This window comes from Penicillium griseofulvum, assembly GCF_001561935.1.
Source record: "Penicillium griseofulvum strain PG3 chromosome Unknown contig_79, whole genome shotgun sequence".
NCBI classification, from domain to species: Eukaryota; Fungi; Ascomycota; class Eurotiomycetes; order Eurotiales; family Aspergillaceae; genus Penicillium; species Penicillium griseofulvum.
Genome location: NW_024467420.1, coordinates 278637 through 298038, shown reverse-complemented (window position 1 = coordinate 298038; position 19402 = coordinate 278637). Strand labels below are relative to the sequence as shown.

General features: G+C 49.1%; 6 protein-coding genes across 6 annotated transcripts; 4 read left to right on the top strand and 2 right to left on the bottom strand.

The window, feature by feature from the left end:
• Positions 1-308: 308 nt before the first annotated feature.
• On the top strand, positions 309-1079 carry PGRI_000940 (Tim17/Tim22/Tim23/Pmp24 family protein; the record flags this gene model as incomplete). Its single annotated transcript, XM_040787807.1, has 4 exons — positions 309-492; positions 551-670; positions 736-930; positions 985-1079. The coding sequence occupies 4 exons, from the start codon at positions 309-311 to the stop codon at positions 1077-1079; spliced, it is 594 nt and encodes a 197-aa protein (XP_040651579.1).
• Positions 1080-3441: 2362 nt separating this feature from the next.
• Positions 3442-6062, top strand: PGRI_000930 (SLM1 family PH domain-containing protein; the record flags this gene model as incomplete). The annotated part of the gene is made up of 4 exons (XM_040787806.1): positions 3442-3967; positions 4024-4511; positions 4566-4903; positions 4955-6062. The coding sequence occupies 4 exons, from the start codon at positions 3442-3444 to the stop codon at positions 6060-6062; spliced, it is 2460 nt and encodes an 819-aa protein (XP_040651578.1).
• A 1639-nt stretch (positions 6063-7701) lies between these two features.
• PGRI_000920 (uncharacterized protein) lies at positions 7702-9711 on the top strand (the record flags this gene model as incomplete). Its single annotated transcript, XM_040787805.1, has 9 exons — positions 7702-8068; positions 8146-8198; positions 8300-8307; positions 8364-8457; positions 8515-8646; positions 8714-8765; positions 8854-9314; positions 9369-9522; positions 9578-9711. The coding sequence occupies 9 exons, from the start codon at positions 7702-7704 to the stop codon at positions 9709-9711; spliced, it is 1455 nt and encodes a 484-aa protein (XP_040651577.1).
• Positions 9712-10524: 813 nt separating this feature from the next.
• On the top strand, positions 10525-11466 carry PGRI_000910 (uncharacterized protein; the record flags this gene model as incomplete). Its single annotated transcript, XM_040787804.1, has 2 exons — positions 10525-11049; positions 11134-11466. 2 exons carry the CDS (start codon positions 10525-10527, stop codon positions 11464-11466), a joined length of 858 nt encoding a protein of 285 aa, XP_040651576.1.
• Positions 11467-11805: 339 nt separating this feature from the next.
• PGRI_000900 (uncharacterized protein) lies at positions 11806-17427 on the bottom strand (the record flags this gene model as incomplete). The annotated part of the gene is made up of 8 exons (XM_040787803.1): positions 11806-13271; positions 13322-13478; positions 13531-13631; positions 13700-14050; positions 14167-14259; positions 14327-14367; positions 14660-16267; positions 16331-17427. The coding sequence occupies 8 exons, from the start codon at positions 17425-17427 to the stop codon at positions 11806-11808; spliced, it is 4914 nt and encodes a 1637-aa protein (XP_040651575.1).
• A 1213-nt stretch (positions 17428-18640) lies between these two features.
• PGRI_000890 (interferon alpha-inducible IFI6/IFI27 family protein) lies at positions 18641-19135 on the bottom strand (the record flags this gene model as incomplete). Its single annotated transcript, XM_040787802.1, has 1 exon — positions 18641-19135. One exon carries the CDS (start codon positions 19133-19135, stop codon positions 18641-18643), a length of 495 nt encoding a protein of 164 aa, XP_040651574.1.
• Between the last annotated feature and the right edge of the window lie 267 nt (positions 19136-19402).

Genomic DNA, 19402 nt, shown 5'->3' with positions numbered 1-19402 from the left:
GACAGCGGGGAGCCCACTGCACTTGGCAGCAAGCAGCGGCAAGCTTTGGAATTGTCTCCTCCACAGAATGGACAGTTTTGAGAACAATGTCCTCTACTAGCAAATAGTAAGCAGGATCTAATAGGATTCTCGATAAAAGCAAATGAATGAAAGAGTTTGATGCGAAAGAAGCGTCAACATAATCATGTAGAGCTCCATTAGCATGGCGGGCGGAGGCGGTCAAATATGGCAGAAAGGTAACTCCAAAATCCTATCGCCAACCACATCTCATACCGCAAGCAGTCCATCCCTGCTATCACACACACATCATGGCACACCACGATGAAGACCACAGCTACCACCCCAAGGATGCCATTTCGGCAGCCATGAAGGCCACCGCGCTGACCGGAAGCGTCGGTCTCTTCGCAGCGGCTGTGCAGAACACGCTCACCAAGCAGAACGTTGGAACTCTGGGCGTCTTTGTCCGTGGTGGTGGTATCATTACTACCTTTGGTATGGGATTCTTTGAATGTAATTTTATGGATCAATTGCTAAACTAGACTTATTAAAGCGGCCATGGGCGGTACCTACGAGTTCATCAAGAGCGCTTCCGCCAATCTGCGCGAGAAGGATGACCACTACAACGTCGCCCTAGGTGGCTTCTTTTCAGGTGCCATTCTCGGTCTTAGAGGTTGGTTCTAAACTCAATTGAGTATATTATTATATATTTGGGGCTAATATTTGGGTTTACTTCAGTCCGCACACTCCCCGCTGTTCTCGGATATGGTATCGCCCTGTCGACCGCCATGACCGCCTTCGAGTACACTGGTGGCTCCCTGTTCGGATACCAGAAGGACACATCAGTGGACGAGTTCGACCGTCGGACAGCGCTGCGCAAGGCCTTCCAGACCCCTGGAGAGCAGACCATCTCGGAATTGGGTGAAGGACGTGGTATGTGCTTCTTATCTAGGTAGCGATATTGTCTACCAGTACTAATTTCAATAGGTATTTATGGCCCTGGCTACGAAGATAGACGCCGGGAGCGTCTCAAGGCGACTTACGGCATTGATGTTCCCACATCCCCAGTTCCTGCATCATAAGCCCGCATTCTTCTTCATCCGCCTTTTCCCGTTGCTTTGTGTAAATTATCCCCCCATATCACGCTGCCTATCGCCTGGACACGCCCATCCGATTTGGTTTTCTTTAGTCTCTAAGAAATTCAAAACAATACACATCTCAAGTTTGGACCAACATTACAATTGTGCGGTCCGAGTACTAGGGAGTGCATACCTACATGTAGTCCAAGACACTCAAACAAATATAGACTGCAAGACCTGTAAAATTTACTTACATGAAACTAAACATCAATGTTAAAACAGCCAAATGCCTCTGATGTTTAACAATACTCCGAAATGAGGGGATATCCCCGGACCACCCGGGAGCCAATGATAGCACATGTATATCAAACGAGAGGACTTCGAGGTGCTTTTCAGGCTAGAAGAGAAACATTTAGTATAAAATTATGATGAATTCTGGTTTTTATGAATGTGCTAATTTGGATACTAGTACCATCTTCGGACATAGTTATTTGATGCATTTAAAGTCCATACAATTGTGTTTGTCGATTTATCTACTCCGTGTTATCCTTCTGAATAGGTAATCTTTCGGATCGTTAATATCAAACAAAATGAGTCGGATAAACGACTCTTTATGCGCCCAAACTGGTGGGCGTTGGCGTTTGTTTACACATAGATGGCTCACATTCATGGATGATTGCAGGCTCTTACCTCCATTGCCTGCCTATCTTGTCGCTGCAACAAACTTTCTCCCCTTTGCATCCCTCAATATATAAGGCTATTCAACCTTGCCAATCTATCTACCCCCCGACTATAGGCGATACGATACGCTGAGCAACGGTAGATTTGATTGCGTTCTTTAGGAGACCCTGAGACAATGGTCGTCTTATCTCGATCACGCTGAAAGGTCTCCATGCTTTCCATCTGAAAGCCTCCACCTAAAAAAGCGGTTCTCGATTGCGATATCTTCGATAATCAAAGCAGATCCGCCTCCTCGGTAGTTACCCTTGACTATGTTGCTTGATTTACGTGCGTCATAGCTTATACAATCAATATTCAGGTTAGTTACTGCTTGTGATGACTACCAACCTGTTCCTATCGACCCGTGGAAGCCTTTTGGCGAGAATCTGTTATGCAGCACAGAAGTAAAGATCCGAGAACATGCCCAATATGGATCACATTGTCTCGAATGTGAGTCTTGGGCTAGCTTCTTCCAAAGCAGAGGCAATTCCAAATTCAGGATTGAGAAAGCACCGAATTCCGTGAAAAGCCCCTTGAAGGACTACCAGGTCGACACTCCAAAGCTGTGTGACTTCAACTATGATTGTCCTTGACAGTTCTTATCGGAAATGTTTACACGCGGAATATTTGGTTCAGATGAACAGAGTATCCGAGAAGGCTTTGTATCAGCATTCGTGGATCGACCTAGAAAGCTCTGACGAAGACCCGAGAAAGATTCCAAAATTGTGACAAGCCCTAACAGGAAACACATTGAAAGATGGATCGATAACATGGAATAGAGAACGTCAGTTGCTTAGCTAGATCATGTATACTCCGCATGTTAGCACGTGATATATAGATCACAAGATGCCGAAAGATGACGATGAGCTCGGCATCTCCGGGGACTAAACTCTGTAATAAGATCAGTTAAGATGGGAAAGCCAAGTGAAATATGGTACGTATGAGCAAAGAATTGAAGTCGTATTCCGAATGAGCCGAGAAGTATAAGGGACAAAGTTCAAGTGCCTTTGGATCTGCCCCTTCTCCCCAGATCCCGACGTCATGCACTGTTCATCATGGTGATCAGGGGGGGAGATGATATGCCCCTATTTCTATTTCTATGAGCCACAGATCGAGTGGATCACCTGGGCATATTCAATAGTCTCTTCCTTTTAGGGGCTGAGTCTCTCAGCCACTTTCCCTCAACAGGCAACAATATAGATTTACGAGTATACATAGTCCTTACTACATTGACTACAACATACTTATGTTGTATATATGTATAGAATGGAATATACATATCGGCTCTAAATTCCGATCCAGTACGTCAACCAAAATATAGAAAATATGAAATCTAATCTCTAAATTCTCCCGGAGGTCCCGAGTTCGTCACCATCTCGCACGTAGACGTCATCATAAATTCTTGCTTTAATTCCCCTAGTCTGCCCTATATCGGAGCCCAATCTCTTTTGATCATCTCCTTTTTTTTATTATTATTGAGTGGGGCAAATCTGTACCTCCCCCGCATACAATTCCTCCGTTCGCCAGGTAACCAGAAAGACGCCACTTTAGCTTCTTGATTTCTAGTTTCTCTTTTCTTTTACTTTCAGAATTTCTATCTTCAATTATTCGAAAACCTGCATAAACCGTAAAATCCTCTTCAAATATGGCGATGGCCGCGCGGCCACAGACGCCTTCACAGGATGCATACATGATCCCGCACCCCAACGATCCAGGCGCTTTGAGTCGCGGATACGGCCCGCGCTCTACCCTATCGCGACCAAATTCCTTCGCCGGCACATCCGCATACCACTACAGCTCGGGCGCCCTTGATTCCTTACAGGTTCCCTACCAACCTCGGTTTAAGGAGGACTTCGATACTGTCAGTCACCGCAGCTCGGTGCTTGACGGCCCTGCTGGCATGCAGCGGTCTGTCTCCACCATGTCACATGCCCGTTCCCCGACCCCCTCCCGTTCGAGCACCTTACGAAAGAAAGCCTCACTGAGCAAGAAGGGAAGCCTGCGACGCAATGGGAGCCGGAGAAGCATGCGCGCGGGGAGTGTGAGGAGTCTGAGCTTGGGTGATCGTGAAAAGTACCACACCGATGGTTCCGACGATATCAATAGTGCTTTCATGGTTCCGATCCCTACCAACAGTAACCCGACCGAGGTGCTGGCGAATCGGTTTGGAGGTGAGTTTTGATCTGTCAATGCGCGTGTGATGGAGATTTTGCTAACTAAGATTCAGCTTGGCGCAAGCTTTTGAAGGACTTGATTCTCTTTTTTAAGGAAGTGCAGAAATCATACGAAGCTAGAGCGAAACTCTTCCTCTCCGCCTCGAGCGTCGTTAATAATCAGGCCCTTCCACCGGGGTTGCTTACGTCGGGTGGTCTGGCCGATGCAACCGAAATTCTCCAGAACTTCCACCGACAGGGTTATACCGAGGCCAATAAAGCTGTTGAGGTGGAAACCGAGGTGATCAGCCAATTGACTGGTCTCCGCAGCGATCTCCAGAAGAAGACTAAGGAGATCAAGAGTCTTGCGGGCGATTTCAAGAATACTGTGGAGAGGGAGATTGACGGCACACGCAAATCCGTACGGAACTTGCACGAGGCTCTTGGGTTGGTCGATACCGATGCCTCTGCGACATCAGGCAAAGGTGATCCGTTCATCCTGCGCCTGAATGTGGAAAAGCAAGTCGAGAAACAGATCGAGGAGGAGAATTACTTGCATCGGGTTTGTTATGACCTATCCTATATACTAGTTGCTTGTCTAATGTTGCTTTCATAGGCATTCTTGAACCTGGAGAACTCTGGTCGTGAATTGGAAGGGATTGTCGTGAGCGAAATCCAGAAAGCATACAATGCCTATGCTAGTATCCTCCGACGCGAAGCCAACGAAGCTCTTGACACCGTTGAGAAGCTCCAGGCGGGTCCGATCTCCATGCCTCAGGATTTCGAGTGGAACCAGTTTGTCTCCGAAACAGATGAGCTCGTTGATCCTCGGATTCCTCTCCGACATGTGGAGAACATCACCTACCCTGGCAAGGATCACCCGGCAGCTGCCGAAGTCAGAGCTGGGATGTTGGAGCGCAAGAGCAAGTATCTCAAGAGTTATACTCCTGGCTGGTGAGTACACTTTTCCCGTGAGGTTTGAAGCCATTGTCTAATCAATTCCAGGTATGTTTTGTCACCGACACATCTTCACGAGTTCAAGTCAGCGGATCGTGTGGCATGGCAGACGCCCGTCATGTCGCTTTATCTGCCAGAGCAGAAACTCGGCTCCCACTCACAGGAAGATTCAAGCTCCCACAAGTTCATGCTGAAGGGTCGACAGACTGGCGCAATGCACCGAGGCCACTCGTGGGTCTTTCGCGCCGAATCTCACGACACCATGATGTCTTGGTATGAAGATATCGAGGGCTTGAGCAGCAAGACAGGGGAAGCACGAAACGCCTTCGTCCGACAGCACGTCCGCAGCGTGAGTGGCAGGTCGATGAACGAGGTAATGGAAGACGACGAAGCCGATCGCACTCCATACTCCGCGGGGTCTGCGGTCATGTCTCAAGACCGACCCACATCCTCTCGCCAAGCTGGAGGGGCGTTTCCCAGCGACGTCCAAATTGACCGAAACAGCCAGACGGCCTTGTCACCTTCCAGCGGGGACAGCTCCGCCGGCAGAGATATGCTAGGAGCTGCTGGGTCTTTCCCTGATGGATCTAGTGCATTTGATAACAACCTGCGACAAGTAGGTAGCCGCGAAGGAGACAACGCCTATCAAAGCTACCAATCCAACGAGGAGACCAATGAAAGGTCTCGCCCTAAAGTTACCCAACACGATAGCTACTACGGCGACTGGATCGGACCGTCCGTAATAGTGGCTAAACAACGACAAAGTCAGCAACTGGAAAATTCGAACCCGGATGACCGCGAGATCCGGTCTGATGGAGACCAGGCTTCCCTTGCTGCCATCTCAGGTGTCGGTATCTCTGATCGTCGCGATCACTCGGCTCCTGCCCAGGTTGATCGCCGGGAGAGTGTCTCTACAGTGCCTACTAACACCAATGCGACTGAGTATACCAACAATACCAATCCTACCTCGGTAGATGATCAGGAGCTCCCTAAGATTCATACCCTTGACCTTGAGAATGGTTATATCAATCAAGGCCCCGAGTCAGACAGTGTAGCCAAGGTTCCATCTGACTTGCTGCGTTCCCATACAGACAGTACTGTTGCCCTGGACATGAAGATGCCAGGTCGATATCCTCCTACCCATGTGGCAGCATGAGTACTTCACCCTCCCTATCTTCACCTCCACATTTGCCTTTTCATTTTTCTTATTTTCTTCAATATTCTCCTTTGTCTGTACATGTATCCTTCCTTGCCTCTTATCCAATTCGCCCGTCCGAAGGCGTTTTGATCCTCTCGTTGGGACTGTTTCCACACAGGTCCCGTTTATCCCATAGCATGAAAGTCATGCTGTGTCGGCGTTCGTTTTACCGGCAGGGTGTGGCGCAAATGGATTTCTTTGTTTCTTCTTGATTCCCAGTGCAGGGCACTCAGCACCCATTTCCTTCGTTTCCCAGTGGGACTTTCTGTTCGAGGTTTTTATTGAAGTCATAGTCTTTTTTTTTATTAAAAAAAAGATTCAATTGAACATGGTCTAGTTGAATTTGATGTAGTAGGATACTATTAGGCCGTGGCAATTCAGTAACTGAAATACCCGTGATGTGTAGCCAGTCATAGGTGCAGATGTTCACGGGTGTGCAGGAGCTGTTGAGATGCACGATAAGAGTGATAAGGCCTGTAACAGTTCTGGAGGAGTGACATAACATATGTAGGTGCAGTACAAAGTCCTTAGATCATATATTTGGTTATTTTTGGGTATATTAAAGATGAAATATTCTATTCTACATGTATATTTTCACATAATTTTATTTCTATCATCATACTCATGGATAGAATAGATAATAAAACTATATGCCCGGGCGGTGACGGGTTTTGCCCGAGGTGGTCAAGTACATATCAGAATTCTGTATTTTCTTCTCTCCAAGCTGATATTCCCCCAGTCTTTATAGGATTCACAGAATCCAACACTTTCTTCCATCCCTTATATTCTGCATCTTCATCCTTCCACCTTCTTACCACATTCAACTTCTTACCTCCACGCCCCCTCGTCGGAATCATGGGTAGGTTCTTCATCCTCTTACACTTTTCTTTTTCGTATCTTTGTATTACTTGTTTGTTACTCTCATCTACATTCAGGTCCCCGGTCATTTCAGGCCGCCCAATCACCGTCTCTTGTCTCCCCCCAAAGCATGAACCTTGACGCCTGATCCTCTCTTCCCCCGCTTCCTCTCTTTTCCCTATTTCTTCCTATCTTTTGGTTTTGAGATTCTCCGCTGACAGTTCATCCGCCCAGCCGACGTCTATCGACCATACCAAGTAAGTTTACCGAGAACCCCGTTTCCATTTTATATTCCTCATTTCCCACCGATTCTACAACATTCCAAGAGCGCATGGCCCTTAGGTCTATATCAATGATCGCAAGAGTGTGGCCAGTGCGGGGGAGTGGAAACCGCCATGTCTGTTGGAGATATCTTTCAGATCTGGACATACATGCACCTGAAGTGGAAACATTTTCCCATCGCATTGTTTGATTTCGAAAAAAAAATGCGATGTGTGCGCAAGCAATGTATCCCAGTGGCCCCAAGATCCGACTCCAGAGGTCCTCATTGCATCTGAGACAAACAACCCCCTCAAAGCCGGCGGTCACCTGACCTACGAGGGGACCCCGAGCTCGGAGTTGCGCCATTCCACGGTAGCAACTGCTCTCTGAACACCTCTTTTACTCCTTCCCATCTCCATTCATCAAAATCATAACATTGCACCGCTTTCGCCACCGCCTTTCTTATCTACCTTTGTTCATGTCTGACCATATCCAGCGTGAGAGGTCTCGCTCGCCCCGTCGCCGTTCTTCTCGCAGTCCTCCCCGACGTACCCGCCGTTCGTACTCCCCTCGCAGTCGCTCCCGCAGCCGTGGTGAGCGTGACGAATATCGCCGTCCCGAACGCCGTTCCCGATCTCCTTTGAGTGCTTCCGGAGCAGCAGCCCCAGGCTCTCCTTTCGGTGGACGCAGTGGATACCCCCCCGCTCGATTTGAGGACCGTACCGTCGCCAAGGAGAATATGATGCAGACCGTTCGCGATTCGTCCCAGCAAGACCGCCGGGTCTATGTGGGCAACCTTTCGTATGATGTCAAGTGGCATCACCTTAAGGATTTTATGAGACAGGGTGAGCATGATTGCACATTTGGAATTGTGATCTGTTAGAACGTTTGAAGCTGACCGAGGTTTTGATTTTGTGTACAGCTGGAGAAGTTCTCTTTGCCGATGTTTTGCTTCTTCCTAATGGAATGTCGAAGGTGGGCGCTTACATGTAGAGGGGCTAGTTCCTTCTATTCCCCCGATTTTCGTGGTTTGTGTAGGAGTTGACGGGTGGGCATTGGCTGATCTCATATTGTAGGGATGCGGGTGAGTGCTTGATTGGCTTTCTTCAAATCGAACCTTCTTACTGACTTGTGTACCAGGATTGTGGAATATGCAACCAGGGACCAAGCACAAAACGCCGTGAATACGCTCAGCAACCAGAGCCTGATGGGTCGTCTTGTTTATGTTCGTGAGGTATGTCTTCCTAGAATCCATGGCATTGTGAGTATAGGACCTGACTTTAGTCCCTAGGACCGTGAATCCGAGCCCCGTTTCGTTGGTGGTCCCCCACGAGGGGATTTCGGCCCCGGTGCCCGAGGCGGTTTCGGTGGTGGTTTCGGAGGCCCCCACGGTGGTGGTGGCCGTCAGATTTATGTCTCAAACGTTTGTCCCCTCTTTTCACTCCCCGTTATGCTAAGTTCTAGCAGGCCTTATTAACCGTTCGGTATAGCTTCCTTTCAACGTTGGTTGGCAAGACTTGAAGGATCTGTTCCGCTCAGCTGGTAAGTGCAGACTAACCCCCCTTGGACTTGAATTCCTACTTTTCTTGTCTAGTGTGAGCAGTGAATTGACCCAAATTCTGTATTATAGCCCAGCAGGGTGCCGTCATTCGTGCCGATGTGCACACCGACCCTACCGGACGTCCCAAGGGCTCTGGCATTGTTGCTTTTGAGTCTCCTGATGATGCGCGCAACGCCATTGCGCAGTTTAACGGATATGATTGGCAGGGTCGTCCCCTTGAAGTTCGTGAAGATCGTTTCGCTGGTGGTGGCGCCGGCTTTGGTGGTCGTGGTGGCTTTGGTGGTGGCTTTGGCGGTCGTGGCGGTTTCGGCGGTCCCATGGGCCGCGGAGGCTTTGCTGGTCGCGGAGGCTTTGGCGGCGGATTCGCTGGACGTGGCGGCTTCGGCGGCCCCCCTGGCCCCCCTGGTCACGGTGGCTTCCCCGGTGGATTTGAACAGGGTGCCCCCCCTGTTCCCTCGGGACCCCCCAACCCTTTCACTGATTATGCCACTTCCAATGGCGAGAAGAGCGCTGTCATCTATGTTCGCAACGTAAGTTTTGAGATGTGCGATGGGCAACGATATGGATTGCTAACTCGGACCTAGTTGCCCTGGTCCACTTGTAACGAGGACCTGGTCGATTTGTTCTCCACCATCGGAAAAGTTGAGCGCGCTGAAATCCAGTATGAGCCCAACGGCCGCTCTCGCGGAACTGGTGTCGTTCAATTTGATACTCCCGACACTGCTGAAACCGCAATTGGTACGTTCCACTGAATTGCAGCTGTCATACCCACGTACTAATATCTTTCCCACAGCCAAATTCTCCGGCTACCAATACGGAGGTCGTCCTTTGGGCATCACATTCGTGAAGTACATGAACGCTGGCCCGGGTCCTGAAGAAATGGAAGGCCAAGAGCCAACCGGTCTGACCCAGGACCAGATCATGTAAAGCGTTTTTCGTCCTTGTTTGACCTAGTCACTTTCTTTGACAGGGGGGCGTCTGGCTTTTGTTTCGCAATTTCTTGATTCAATGATTCCCTTATTCCCATTTCAGTTTTTTTCGAGGCTTCTATCCTCGCAAAATGGGGTTCAAGTGCCCGTTTGGGCTGATCAACTGCTTCCAAAATGGAAAGAGCCTTTTTCTTCCATACATTTGCTCCATGTAGCTTTTGTAGTGATCATTCAGAAATTCGTTGCTATCCTAGCATACGCGGCGTTGGTCTAATGGTTTGGGTGCTTTTCGTCGTCACCCATCGCCCCTTACCCTCGCCGTTAGTTACTGCTTGCGTTCTTTTGTTTCACTTTTCTTTGTTGATCCATCTTAATATCTCCCTTCGGATGTTATGGGTTGAACCCTCAAATGGAAAAAGCGGGAATTGTTCTGCTTTTATACTATATTTCTACATGTTCGCCTCGCTGGATTTCCATTTATACTTATCTATCCCTATGAAGTTTGACAAAATTGACTCATTTGCTCTGGTGTCTATATAATAGTGTATTGAAGGCTCGAGGGAGATTCTTATACAAAAAGGTACATAACCCCCAAAGCTGGGCATTATTGTACATTATTATAAGCCGATACAAATCATATATATCCAATCTATCCATAAGGAACTATGAAATATCAAATATATGCAAATCATACATAATTCCATTGATTCTACCAAATCCACCTGGATCTTATACAAACGCACGGACCAACCTTGGGAACCATCTCCAAACTTCACCTCTCTCCATTGATTCCCTCAACCACACTCAAATAATGGCCTCCCTCGCCCGCACTCTCCCCAAAAGGGTCCTCCCCTCCCTGACCCAATCCATCCGCCGAACCTGCGCAATAAGCACAACCCTCCAACCCTCCCGCTCAACACAACCCACATCCCGTACCCAACCACGAACCCCCCACCGAAACTACCACTCAGCCCTCCATGCCAGGCTCCCAGACCACTCATACACAAACTCCCAAACAGCAATTCTAACCTCGGCACTAACCCACGTCCCGACGCACGGCTTCTCCGCCAAAGCACTGACCCTCGGCGCACGCGACGCCGGCTTCCTCGACGTCTCGGTACAGCTACTCCCGCGCGGGGAATTCGACCTCATCCTCTTCTGGCTTGCTAGTCGACGGGGTCTACTACGCGGCAAGGTCGAGGAGGGCGGGTTATTCCGGCGCATTGCGGCGGAGAAGGGGAAGGATGTTCATGAGCTTAGTGTTGAGGAGAGGGTTAAGGGATTGCTTTTGGAGAGGTTGAGGATGAATGCGGAGGTTAAGGATGTTTGGCAAGATGTGAGTTACTTATTTTTCTTGTCTTTCAAATATCCTTTGAAGATACAAGAGGAGATAACAGGATCCCCGCTAATCTTCCCCTAGGCTCTTGCGCAAATGTCCCTTCTTGCTAATATCCCCCTCTCTCTTACGGAATTGCATGCGCTTGCTTCGGATATTCTTACGCTTTCTGGTGATGACGCTGTTGATGTGGCTTGGTACACGCGCCGTCTTGCCGTGTCGGCTATTTATGCCAGTTCTGAGGTTGTTATGACCCGTGACCCGACGCCGGATCTTGTGGAGACGGCTGCGTTTGTGGAGCGTCGGTTTGAGGATCGGAAGGCGCTTGCTGATAAGCTTACTGGTATTGGACAGTGTGCTGGGTTTGGGTGGAATACTGCCATTGGCCTGGGGCGAAGCTGGGGATTGAAGATTTGAGAATGAGTCTCTATAGATGACCAGCTCACAATCGATGTTGAGAGAAGTTAATTATAGCAGGCTTTGCTGGGAGATAGATTTGTACTTTTATTCCGTTTTATTATTGTAGACTACTCCATTCTTGTCAGCGAAAATACTCTTTGCCATTTTGGGATCCAGTCCTGTCCTTAATGTGATTTGATTGCTCATGCAAAGTAACTAGACACATAACCTATCATGTCCCAACCTGTTCACCCGAACAACCGCGCTTGATGCCAAAAATGAAAACCTGAAATGAGCCACGAGCAAAGAGTTTATCTAGTGAAAAGAAGGGGAATTAAAATGTTCAAGAAGCAACGCTCAATGCAGAGAGACATTCTGCAGCGCCTCCTCTACACTGACAGGCGCATGGACATCACTAGCACCATTGGTCTGGCCATCTGCCTTGTCTGCAGTGGCCTCAGACGGCGATATCAACATTGTAGGGGATTTCGGCGAGAAAGGATCTGAAGGAACACTGTCCTCTGGTGATCGTTCTTGCTGAACTGACACGACGTTGTTTACAGCAATCTCAGGCTCCTTTGATGGACTAACATTGCTAGCCCCACTCTCGACTGAGTCAGTCTGTCCATGCTGCGGCTTACCATGTCCCCAACGGCGCGTTTTTGGTGGAAGTGGAGCCTGTCCATGTCGGCCTGTTCCGCCTGGGGGGATTGGGGGCCGGTGACGACTTTGAGAAGACGTGGTATGACTGGAACGGCGTGGTGGCGGGAGGGCCGGGGGTGGATTGGATACGGCCCGCCGTGGCCGTGGACCCGGAGGCGCAAGAGTGGAACCTGACCCGGAGTCGCGATGATCACTGGTATGTGTCTGTGGAGGTGGTGTGCTAGGGGTGAAAACGGTGGTGGGACTGATTTCGACGCCTTCGGGAATGGTGTTCCCGTCGCTGCTGGTGCCGGCAGAGTGTTGTTCTTCTTCATCCACGGCCAGACGGCGCCCGCGCCAGCGACGAGATTTCGGTGGTTCTGGTTTGACCTTTGGTGGTCGGATTATTGGCGTCTCATTATTGAGGGCGGCGGCGTGGACTCCATCTTTGCGACTGGGGGTTATTATGCCTGGCTTTTCGTGCTGTGCTGCAACGGCTTGAACGCTCAGTGATGATGATGATGCAGGCTCTAGGTTCATGCCGAGCCGGTGGGCTAAGCTGTGTTTCCGACCACCTGGCGTGTTAGACGAACTATACGAGTCAGTTCGTGTTGGTGATGTCGTATCAGACGAGCTAGCGATTGTGCTTGTCCGGGACAGTGTGCCGGAGCCATCGAGTGGTTCGCTGATATCTACGGGTGACGTCTGTTGGACGGTTTGGTCCAGCACAGTTTCAATTGAAGTTACTGTCACTTGAGTGGGCGTGTCTTGCGTCCCTGCTGGGTCAGGCTGCTCGGTATCGCGCAGCCAATCCACTGTCGCACACCGAGCCACAAGTCGACGGGTCGTTTCATCGACCTCTTCAAAATGCATGATTTTCTCGTGCTCTGAGTCGTTCCCATATGAAACTTGTCCTCGAACGAGAATATTAAGTAGCCTTCGAAGTCCATCACGCTTGTAGTGCGGCGGATTTCGTAGCTGTGTATGGGCTAGAAGCGGGTAAAGAACACGCAGGTAAGTATGCCGCAGCGCGGAGGCCTCCTCGGGTAGATCAAGCAAGTTCCGGATCAATATATCGACCAGAACGTGCAGATCGTTTGTGAAGAAGTACTCATATGTGCTAGGAGTGGTAAATATGAGATACAGAAGCTTCAATGTGAGCAACTGAAGGGATGTCTCGGCTGCATGTTGTCAATCATCGGTTTTGTTGAATAGGAGGTTCGCCCGTTACCTTCACGGTTAATAAGAAGAATGATATTCTCCCCGAATGTCTTGTACATCCCACCATACATCGATAGGACCTTGATAACCTTATTGGTCAATTGACCAGAGGGGCGGCCGTCCACCGGATCATGAGCCGAGATCATGAATTGCTCGTTCAGAACGAGCTATGCAATTTGTCAATCCCATTCTAACCAAGAGCCCGAAGAAAGTACCCACCAGCACCCGAATCACGGGGTAATGATATGGATCCGTAACGTCGTAAGAGAGATCTTCGATAATATCAAAGAGACAGCGAATAAAATCGTCATCCACGAGAACTGCACACGAGCCTCATAATTAGCTGCCAGTCCACATGGATACCGACAGCAGTCAACCCAGCACGCACCTAAGTCTTCAATTTTGACCCTTTGTATCCTCGACATCTCATACACAAGATCCATCAACAAACGATGAAGACCCGCGTCGCCATCCAGATCCGCCCTCCGCATCGCCTGTATAAGCTCGAGGAGACGCGCAAACACACCCTCATCATTCAGCATCTGAAGCACAACCTCATTTTGTCGCCCGTCAAAGAGTATGAATGACGCAAGGAAGTGGAGGGTATCCGGGTCATCGTCCTGCAAAAGACCGTAGAGAATCTGTCGTCGCACGTAGTCCGCATGGTTGGCAAAGATGCTCGAAGTAAATAGCTTATACGAACATCGCGAGATATCGGTTTCCGACTGTAGATATTCACCTAGTAAGGGCGGATGTGTTAGTCGCAGTGGAAACAAAGTTGGGGGCGGACGTGGCGCTACTTCGCGGGAATGCGTCGTTGGGGGTAGAGATAGCGCTTCTTGAAGTGGCGTTTACCTTTGTGTTGGGTTGTTAGACTAAGATAAGCTCGGAGGGCATCGTCTATCTGGTCTTCGGAGTCGCATGGCTTGGAGACGATCGTTTGAAGTTCTTCGAGAATCGGTCAATTGTCACGTCGCATATCTTGAAAGAGGAGAAAAGATTGAAAACTACACACCAGTCCAGAACTCAGTCTCCGAGGCCTCGGGCTCCATTTCCCTGTCAAACTGTCATACCGGTTATGTGCCGGTTTGAAGAGTTGGAGAGAGTTGAAGGGCGGGGGGGAAGATTGGGGGAAATTCAAGTCCCACTGCGGGTCAACCCTAAGGTACACACTACAACATACGTTACATACTAGGGAAATGTACTTGTTATATATAGAACTTTCATTGGTATCAAAATGCAAAAATGCAAAACACAATTATGCAATCGGGCGCAGGAATGGATGCGCTTCGGTATTCCTATAAAAAGTTAGCTGTTGGTCCAGTTGTTTACAGGCTACGTCACTCACAGAACATATTTATCCAAATCCACCACACTAGGGTCACTGAACAAAAGGTAGAAGTACTTCAACGTCTCAGCTAGCCAGAAAGACTCCATCGTATCCTTATGGATCGGTTTCTGAGCAGTGACATCTTGAATGGCTGCGTTGGCCAGCTCAGTCCGGGTATACTTCGAGATTGCTTCGAACATCTGCCATCCCTTGCGACGCCAGGATTCGTCACCAGTCAGACGGTACATAATAAAGACAGACTCGATCGCCTCTGGCCGAAGGTAGTAGGTCGGCGATGGGATACTGGTCATGCCTGCTGGGACGTGGTCTTTGCCGCCTTCGGCAATGCGAGGCGATGCGAGCGTTGAAGATGACCGGGGTACATCTCGGTTCTGCAAGTCAGCTTCATCGGGAGAAGGACTCGAAGAAGGACTCGAGCTTGAAGCAATAGATGACGGTTCCACATGGTTTCCTAGTCCATCGCGCTTGGGCAACACATCTCTATCGTGAGGGTTTAATGAGCCCGGCATGGGGATGGGAATGGACCCACCCGCGGATCCTGACGGTGCATCGTGCGAAATCAAATTCACGCGCTGTTCGTAGCTGCTCTCTCCATTGCGGAACGAATGTCCTGCCCCGGGGTCTACACGCGAGTAGCGTGCCACGCCAGCCTCAAAGCGGGCTGGATCCCACTCGCAGGCCGAGCCTTTCTCGCATGGCAAGACGCGGAAGCGCTCAGGCATCACTCCGGTTTGTGTCGACTCGTAAGCCCAAACACAGCCGTCGGTCAGTTTGGCTGCGAGTTCCAGATCACCATCGATTCCAAAGGCCTTGGCTCCTATGGCGAACATGCCGCCAATGAAACATTCCAAGTGAGTGCCTTCGTATTCAAGATCGGTAGGAGTGAGCTCTGCGATCTTTCCAGGAGTCACTGGAGAAGTCGAGGCCATGAACCGGATATCACGTCCACCTTTGACCATAGGCTGGAAGAGAAGGGACTTGCGGGCTGCCGTGGCTGCCTTTTTATACATATTTTGGTATTGGTCGTTCAGGCCACCCAGTAAGATGTATTCCTTGGGCAGGTATTCGTAGGTCGAGTCAGCCATTCCTCCCATGGTGTAAACGTTATCGCGGGGTGAAATGGGAAGTCCCAAGCCGCCATTGCATTGATCTGCTGATGGTATGTTTCGCTCGCGTGCTTGAAGGCTAGGTTCATCCGCAGCTTTCGTATTGTTGGACTGTTTTTCGATGCCAGCGTTTGTGTCCCGGGGGAGCAGCTTCAAATAACTCTCAAGGTCTGTCGGTGCAGCGTAAGTTCTATGGGTCACCGAAGTAGTGCTCTCGGTCGCAGTAGCGGCATTCTGCTCACGTGTAGGGTTGTTATTCTGCGGCGACGTGTTCTTGGAGTACTTGGAACATCCCTGTGCATTGACCCGTAGAGGCCACAGTCCAGGGATGCTAGTTGAGTCTTGGATTTTCTCCAATTCGTTGGTAATCCGTGCAATCGCATCGTAGTATTTGTCCCGCTTGGTCAATTGAGCCAGACGGGTAAATTCCAAGGAAAGCGACCCGATTTCAGCCAGGCCAGCTCGGGAAGATGCCCGATGTGGTTTCGCGGCATATTCTCTAAGAAAATTCGGTTAGTCACCCACGGGTGATCAGAAAGAAATTGTGGCATCAAAGACTTACGGGGCCCAGCGATAGTAAAGGTGTGGCATGCGGTTAGGTGTATCAAAGGCACCAATGAGAACCTCAGCAAGCTCCTCTGCTTTCTCCAAAAGCACAGGGTATCGATGACCAGAAATGTCATAGGCACCCAAAAGACCTCCAAGATAGCGGATGGTTGTCTCAAACATCGGGATATCCGCTCTCAGTGATGTTTTGAAATCAATGTTTTTGATCGCATCCAACGCCTCGGAGAATTCATCTTTCAATTGCATAATCCAGAGAGTATCAAGAGAATCGACCAATGTCGCTCCCCAGCCGTTGAATGGGTCTTCATACTCCTTTGACAGAGGCTTTACTTCGTCATGTCCCATCGCGATCCCCTTATAGCCTTTCCAGGCATGCACAAACTCAGCCTTGATAGCGCTAAGCCGTTGTAGACGCTCTTGCTTGTCGGAGCTAGACTCATCCTTGAACTTAGCTTGTAGCTTGGGGATTGTTTTGGACTGCTCCTTTGGTAGCTTGATCACCTCCGCTGCAGGGACGGGGAACCGTTCTGGGAACTTCTTCCACTTGGTCGTTGCAATGCCAGGTGCCGGGCGCTCTGCGGCCTTTCTGCCGGCCCCTCCATTATCAATCTCCTCATTTGCACTATTGACATTATCCGTTGTAGGTGGTGGCAAGCTCTGGGGCTTCTCCACCTTCGTCGATTCCTTCACGGGCTCTTTCACGGGTTCCTTTGCAGAGTCCTTCGGGTCATCCTCGATGGTCGGTTTCACTTTCACTGGAGCAGTGTCGGAGGAATCTTCTTTAAACCGGCTGGTGCCGTCCTTTGAGCCGCTATTGGGACCCACGGGCGAGATTATCTTCTCTGGCGGCGGGGCGGTAGTGCCACGGTAGGGATTGGGAAGTATACGATGTTGACTGTCTTCGATAGCAGCAGCTGCTGCTGCATTTTCAGGTCTTGGTGTTTCGGGTTGATTCGGATGGGGTGAATGAACGCCAATGGACGATTCTACAACTGTATAGCTCCAGTCGCGTGACCGCGCAAAGTAGAAAAACGTGAAGACAAGAGCCGCCGCGAATCCGACCAGAGATCGGTATCGGCGAGCTCGAAACATCGTGTATTAGAGAAAAGAAAATATAAAGAAAAGAGAAGGGAAGAAAAGGCCGAGATTAGCCAAGTCCACATGAAATCACGAGACTCCACAAGTAAATAGAAGATCCACATATGGAGTAGAGAGCCTCCCAGTTCTATTTTGGTTAATTCTTTTCTATTTCTGTCTTATTTTGTTCAACTTTTAATCTCAAGAGAAATCCCTATCCAATTTACAACTAGAAACTTGGTCAAAAACAATTGTCATCTTTTAGGGGGAATTAAACTGTTCAACACCCATTGGCTCCGAATTCCGAACTGTGACTGGAATCAATGCAACCCGCAAGGGGTCTTCAAATTGCCCTACGGCGCTATTATCAATCGAGTCTTCCACTAGTCCACATCAAGTACTGCCTCCGCTAATGTGGTCCACATCAATCTCCCATTGGTGTGAGTTACCCCTGCAGCCTGGAATACATGTAACACTTTGGAATATTACAATTGCATGTACGGAGTACGGAGTACGGAATGCAACGATTTTAACCGGAAAAGATACCCTGTACACAATACTAATTATCCTGATATATGAATCAGCTGACATGCGAATAGTGGTAATCTATATAAGGATCAAATTCCCCAATCTTGGGAGTCCAAGAGATTTAAGAGATCCAAGAGATCCAAGAGATCTCGACCATCAACTTTAACTGTAAGCCATCCCTTAATTTTAAACCTTCTCGTAGAATATATGTGCTATGAGCATGTCCGATATGTCTTTAAGTCGTTTAGTCCGGTTGAATTATGCAACTCTGACAGCTACATAAACCCAGTTGCATAAATCGGTACTTTATGTATTGCATATTGCGTATCTCTGAGAAGGCAACCAAATATCAGTACTCATCTTTGAAATTGAGAGGACAATAGCAAGGGGAATGGGAAAATCAAATGGCCGTTCCCCTTCTCTAGGGCTTTTGGCTCGATGCATACAAGTTGGCATACTCCATGGAGGACGTTCACACAGGGCAACTACTCAACTTCTAATCAAAATTTAGAACTCCCTCTTTATCCCCATGGAGCATATGAGGGGCGTTGTGGTAGTAGGTAGATTCATCACTATTATCAACAAAGCCACAATTCCCCTCTCCCTTTGCCCTAGCCGTCCATGATATTGATCATCCCGTACAGTCCCACATGTAGTGGACTCACAAAGACTTCTACCAGACTAATACTTAGATGGACCTCTAATAAACCCAATGCCATTTCATTCCCAACCTTTGGAAATAACCAAACAAAGCATTCTTCGGCACATATCCAGCATAAGTTCTTTGCCATACAGCTGCGAATGAGCCCGCAACTGGACCCGACTCTCCAAACCCAAGCATCTCAAGAGCCAGCGGTGTCAACAAGGCCATAATACCCATTGCAATCAGCGTAGCGTAGACAGGATGGTCTACTGCAAAGCTAACCGCCGCATTTTTGCTCTGGGCTGCAGCATCAGACGCGGCTCGCGCCATGTTCGTACCGACTTTAATGGCATTCTCTAAGCCGCGGAGGATAGCCTGTGCTATGGCGTCAGACCAACCTTCGGTGGAAAGTTCCTCGTTCACTTCTTTGTGGAGTGAGTAGGGTGTGTCGGCATTGAGGATCTTGGTGACAATAGCGGAAGCAATGGACTCCGGGGATCGTGGCCTTTTCGCTGGCCTTCCAAAGATACATTCGTGGATATAGTTGAACATCTTGTTTCAGAGTAGCTGTTGGTGTATATTTCTGTGGATATGAAAATGGTTTATCGGTGGATAAGGTCGAAAAGGAAGGTGAGTGATAGAGTAGCGGGGTATAAGGTGATCGGAAAGGAGGGGAACGTACGTAAAATAATCTGGAAAAGTTTGTATATGTGCCCGAGCTATATGGGTGGTGGAATGAGTGCCTGATGTTCATGGGTGTATGTGGCTATCCTATAGGTATTTCTACCTTTGTCTACGTACCTATGTAAGACTAGTAAT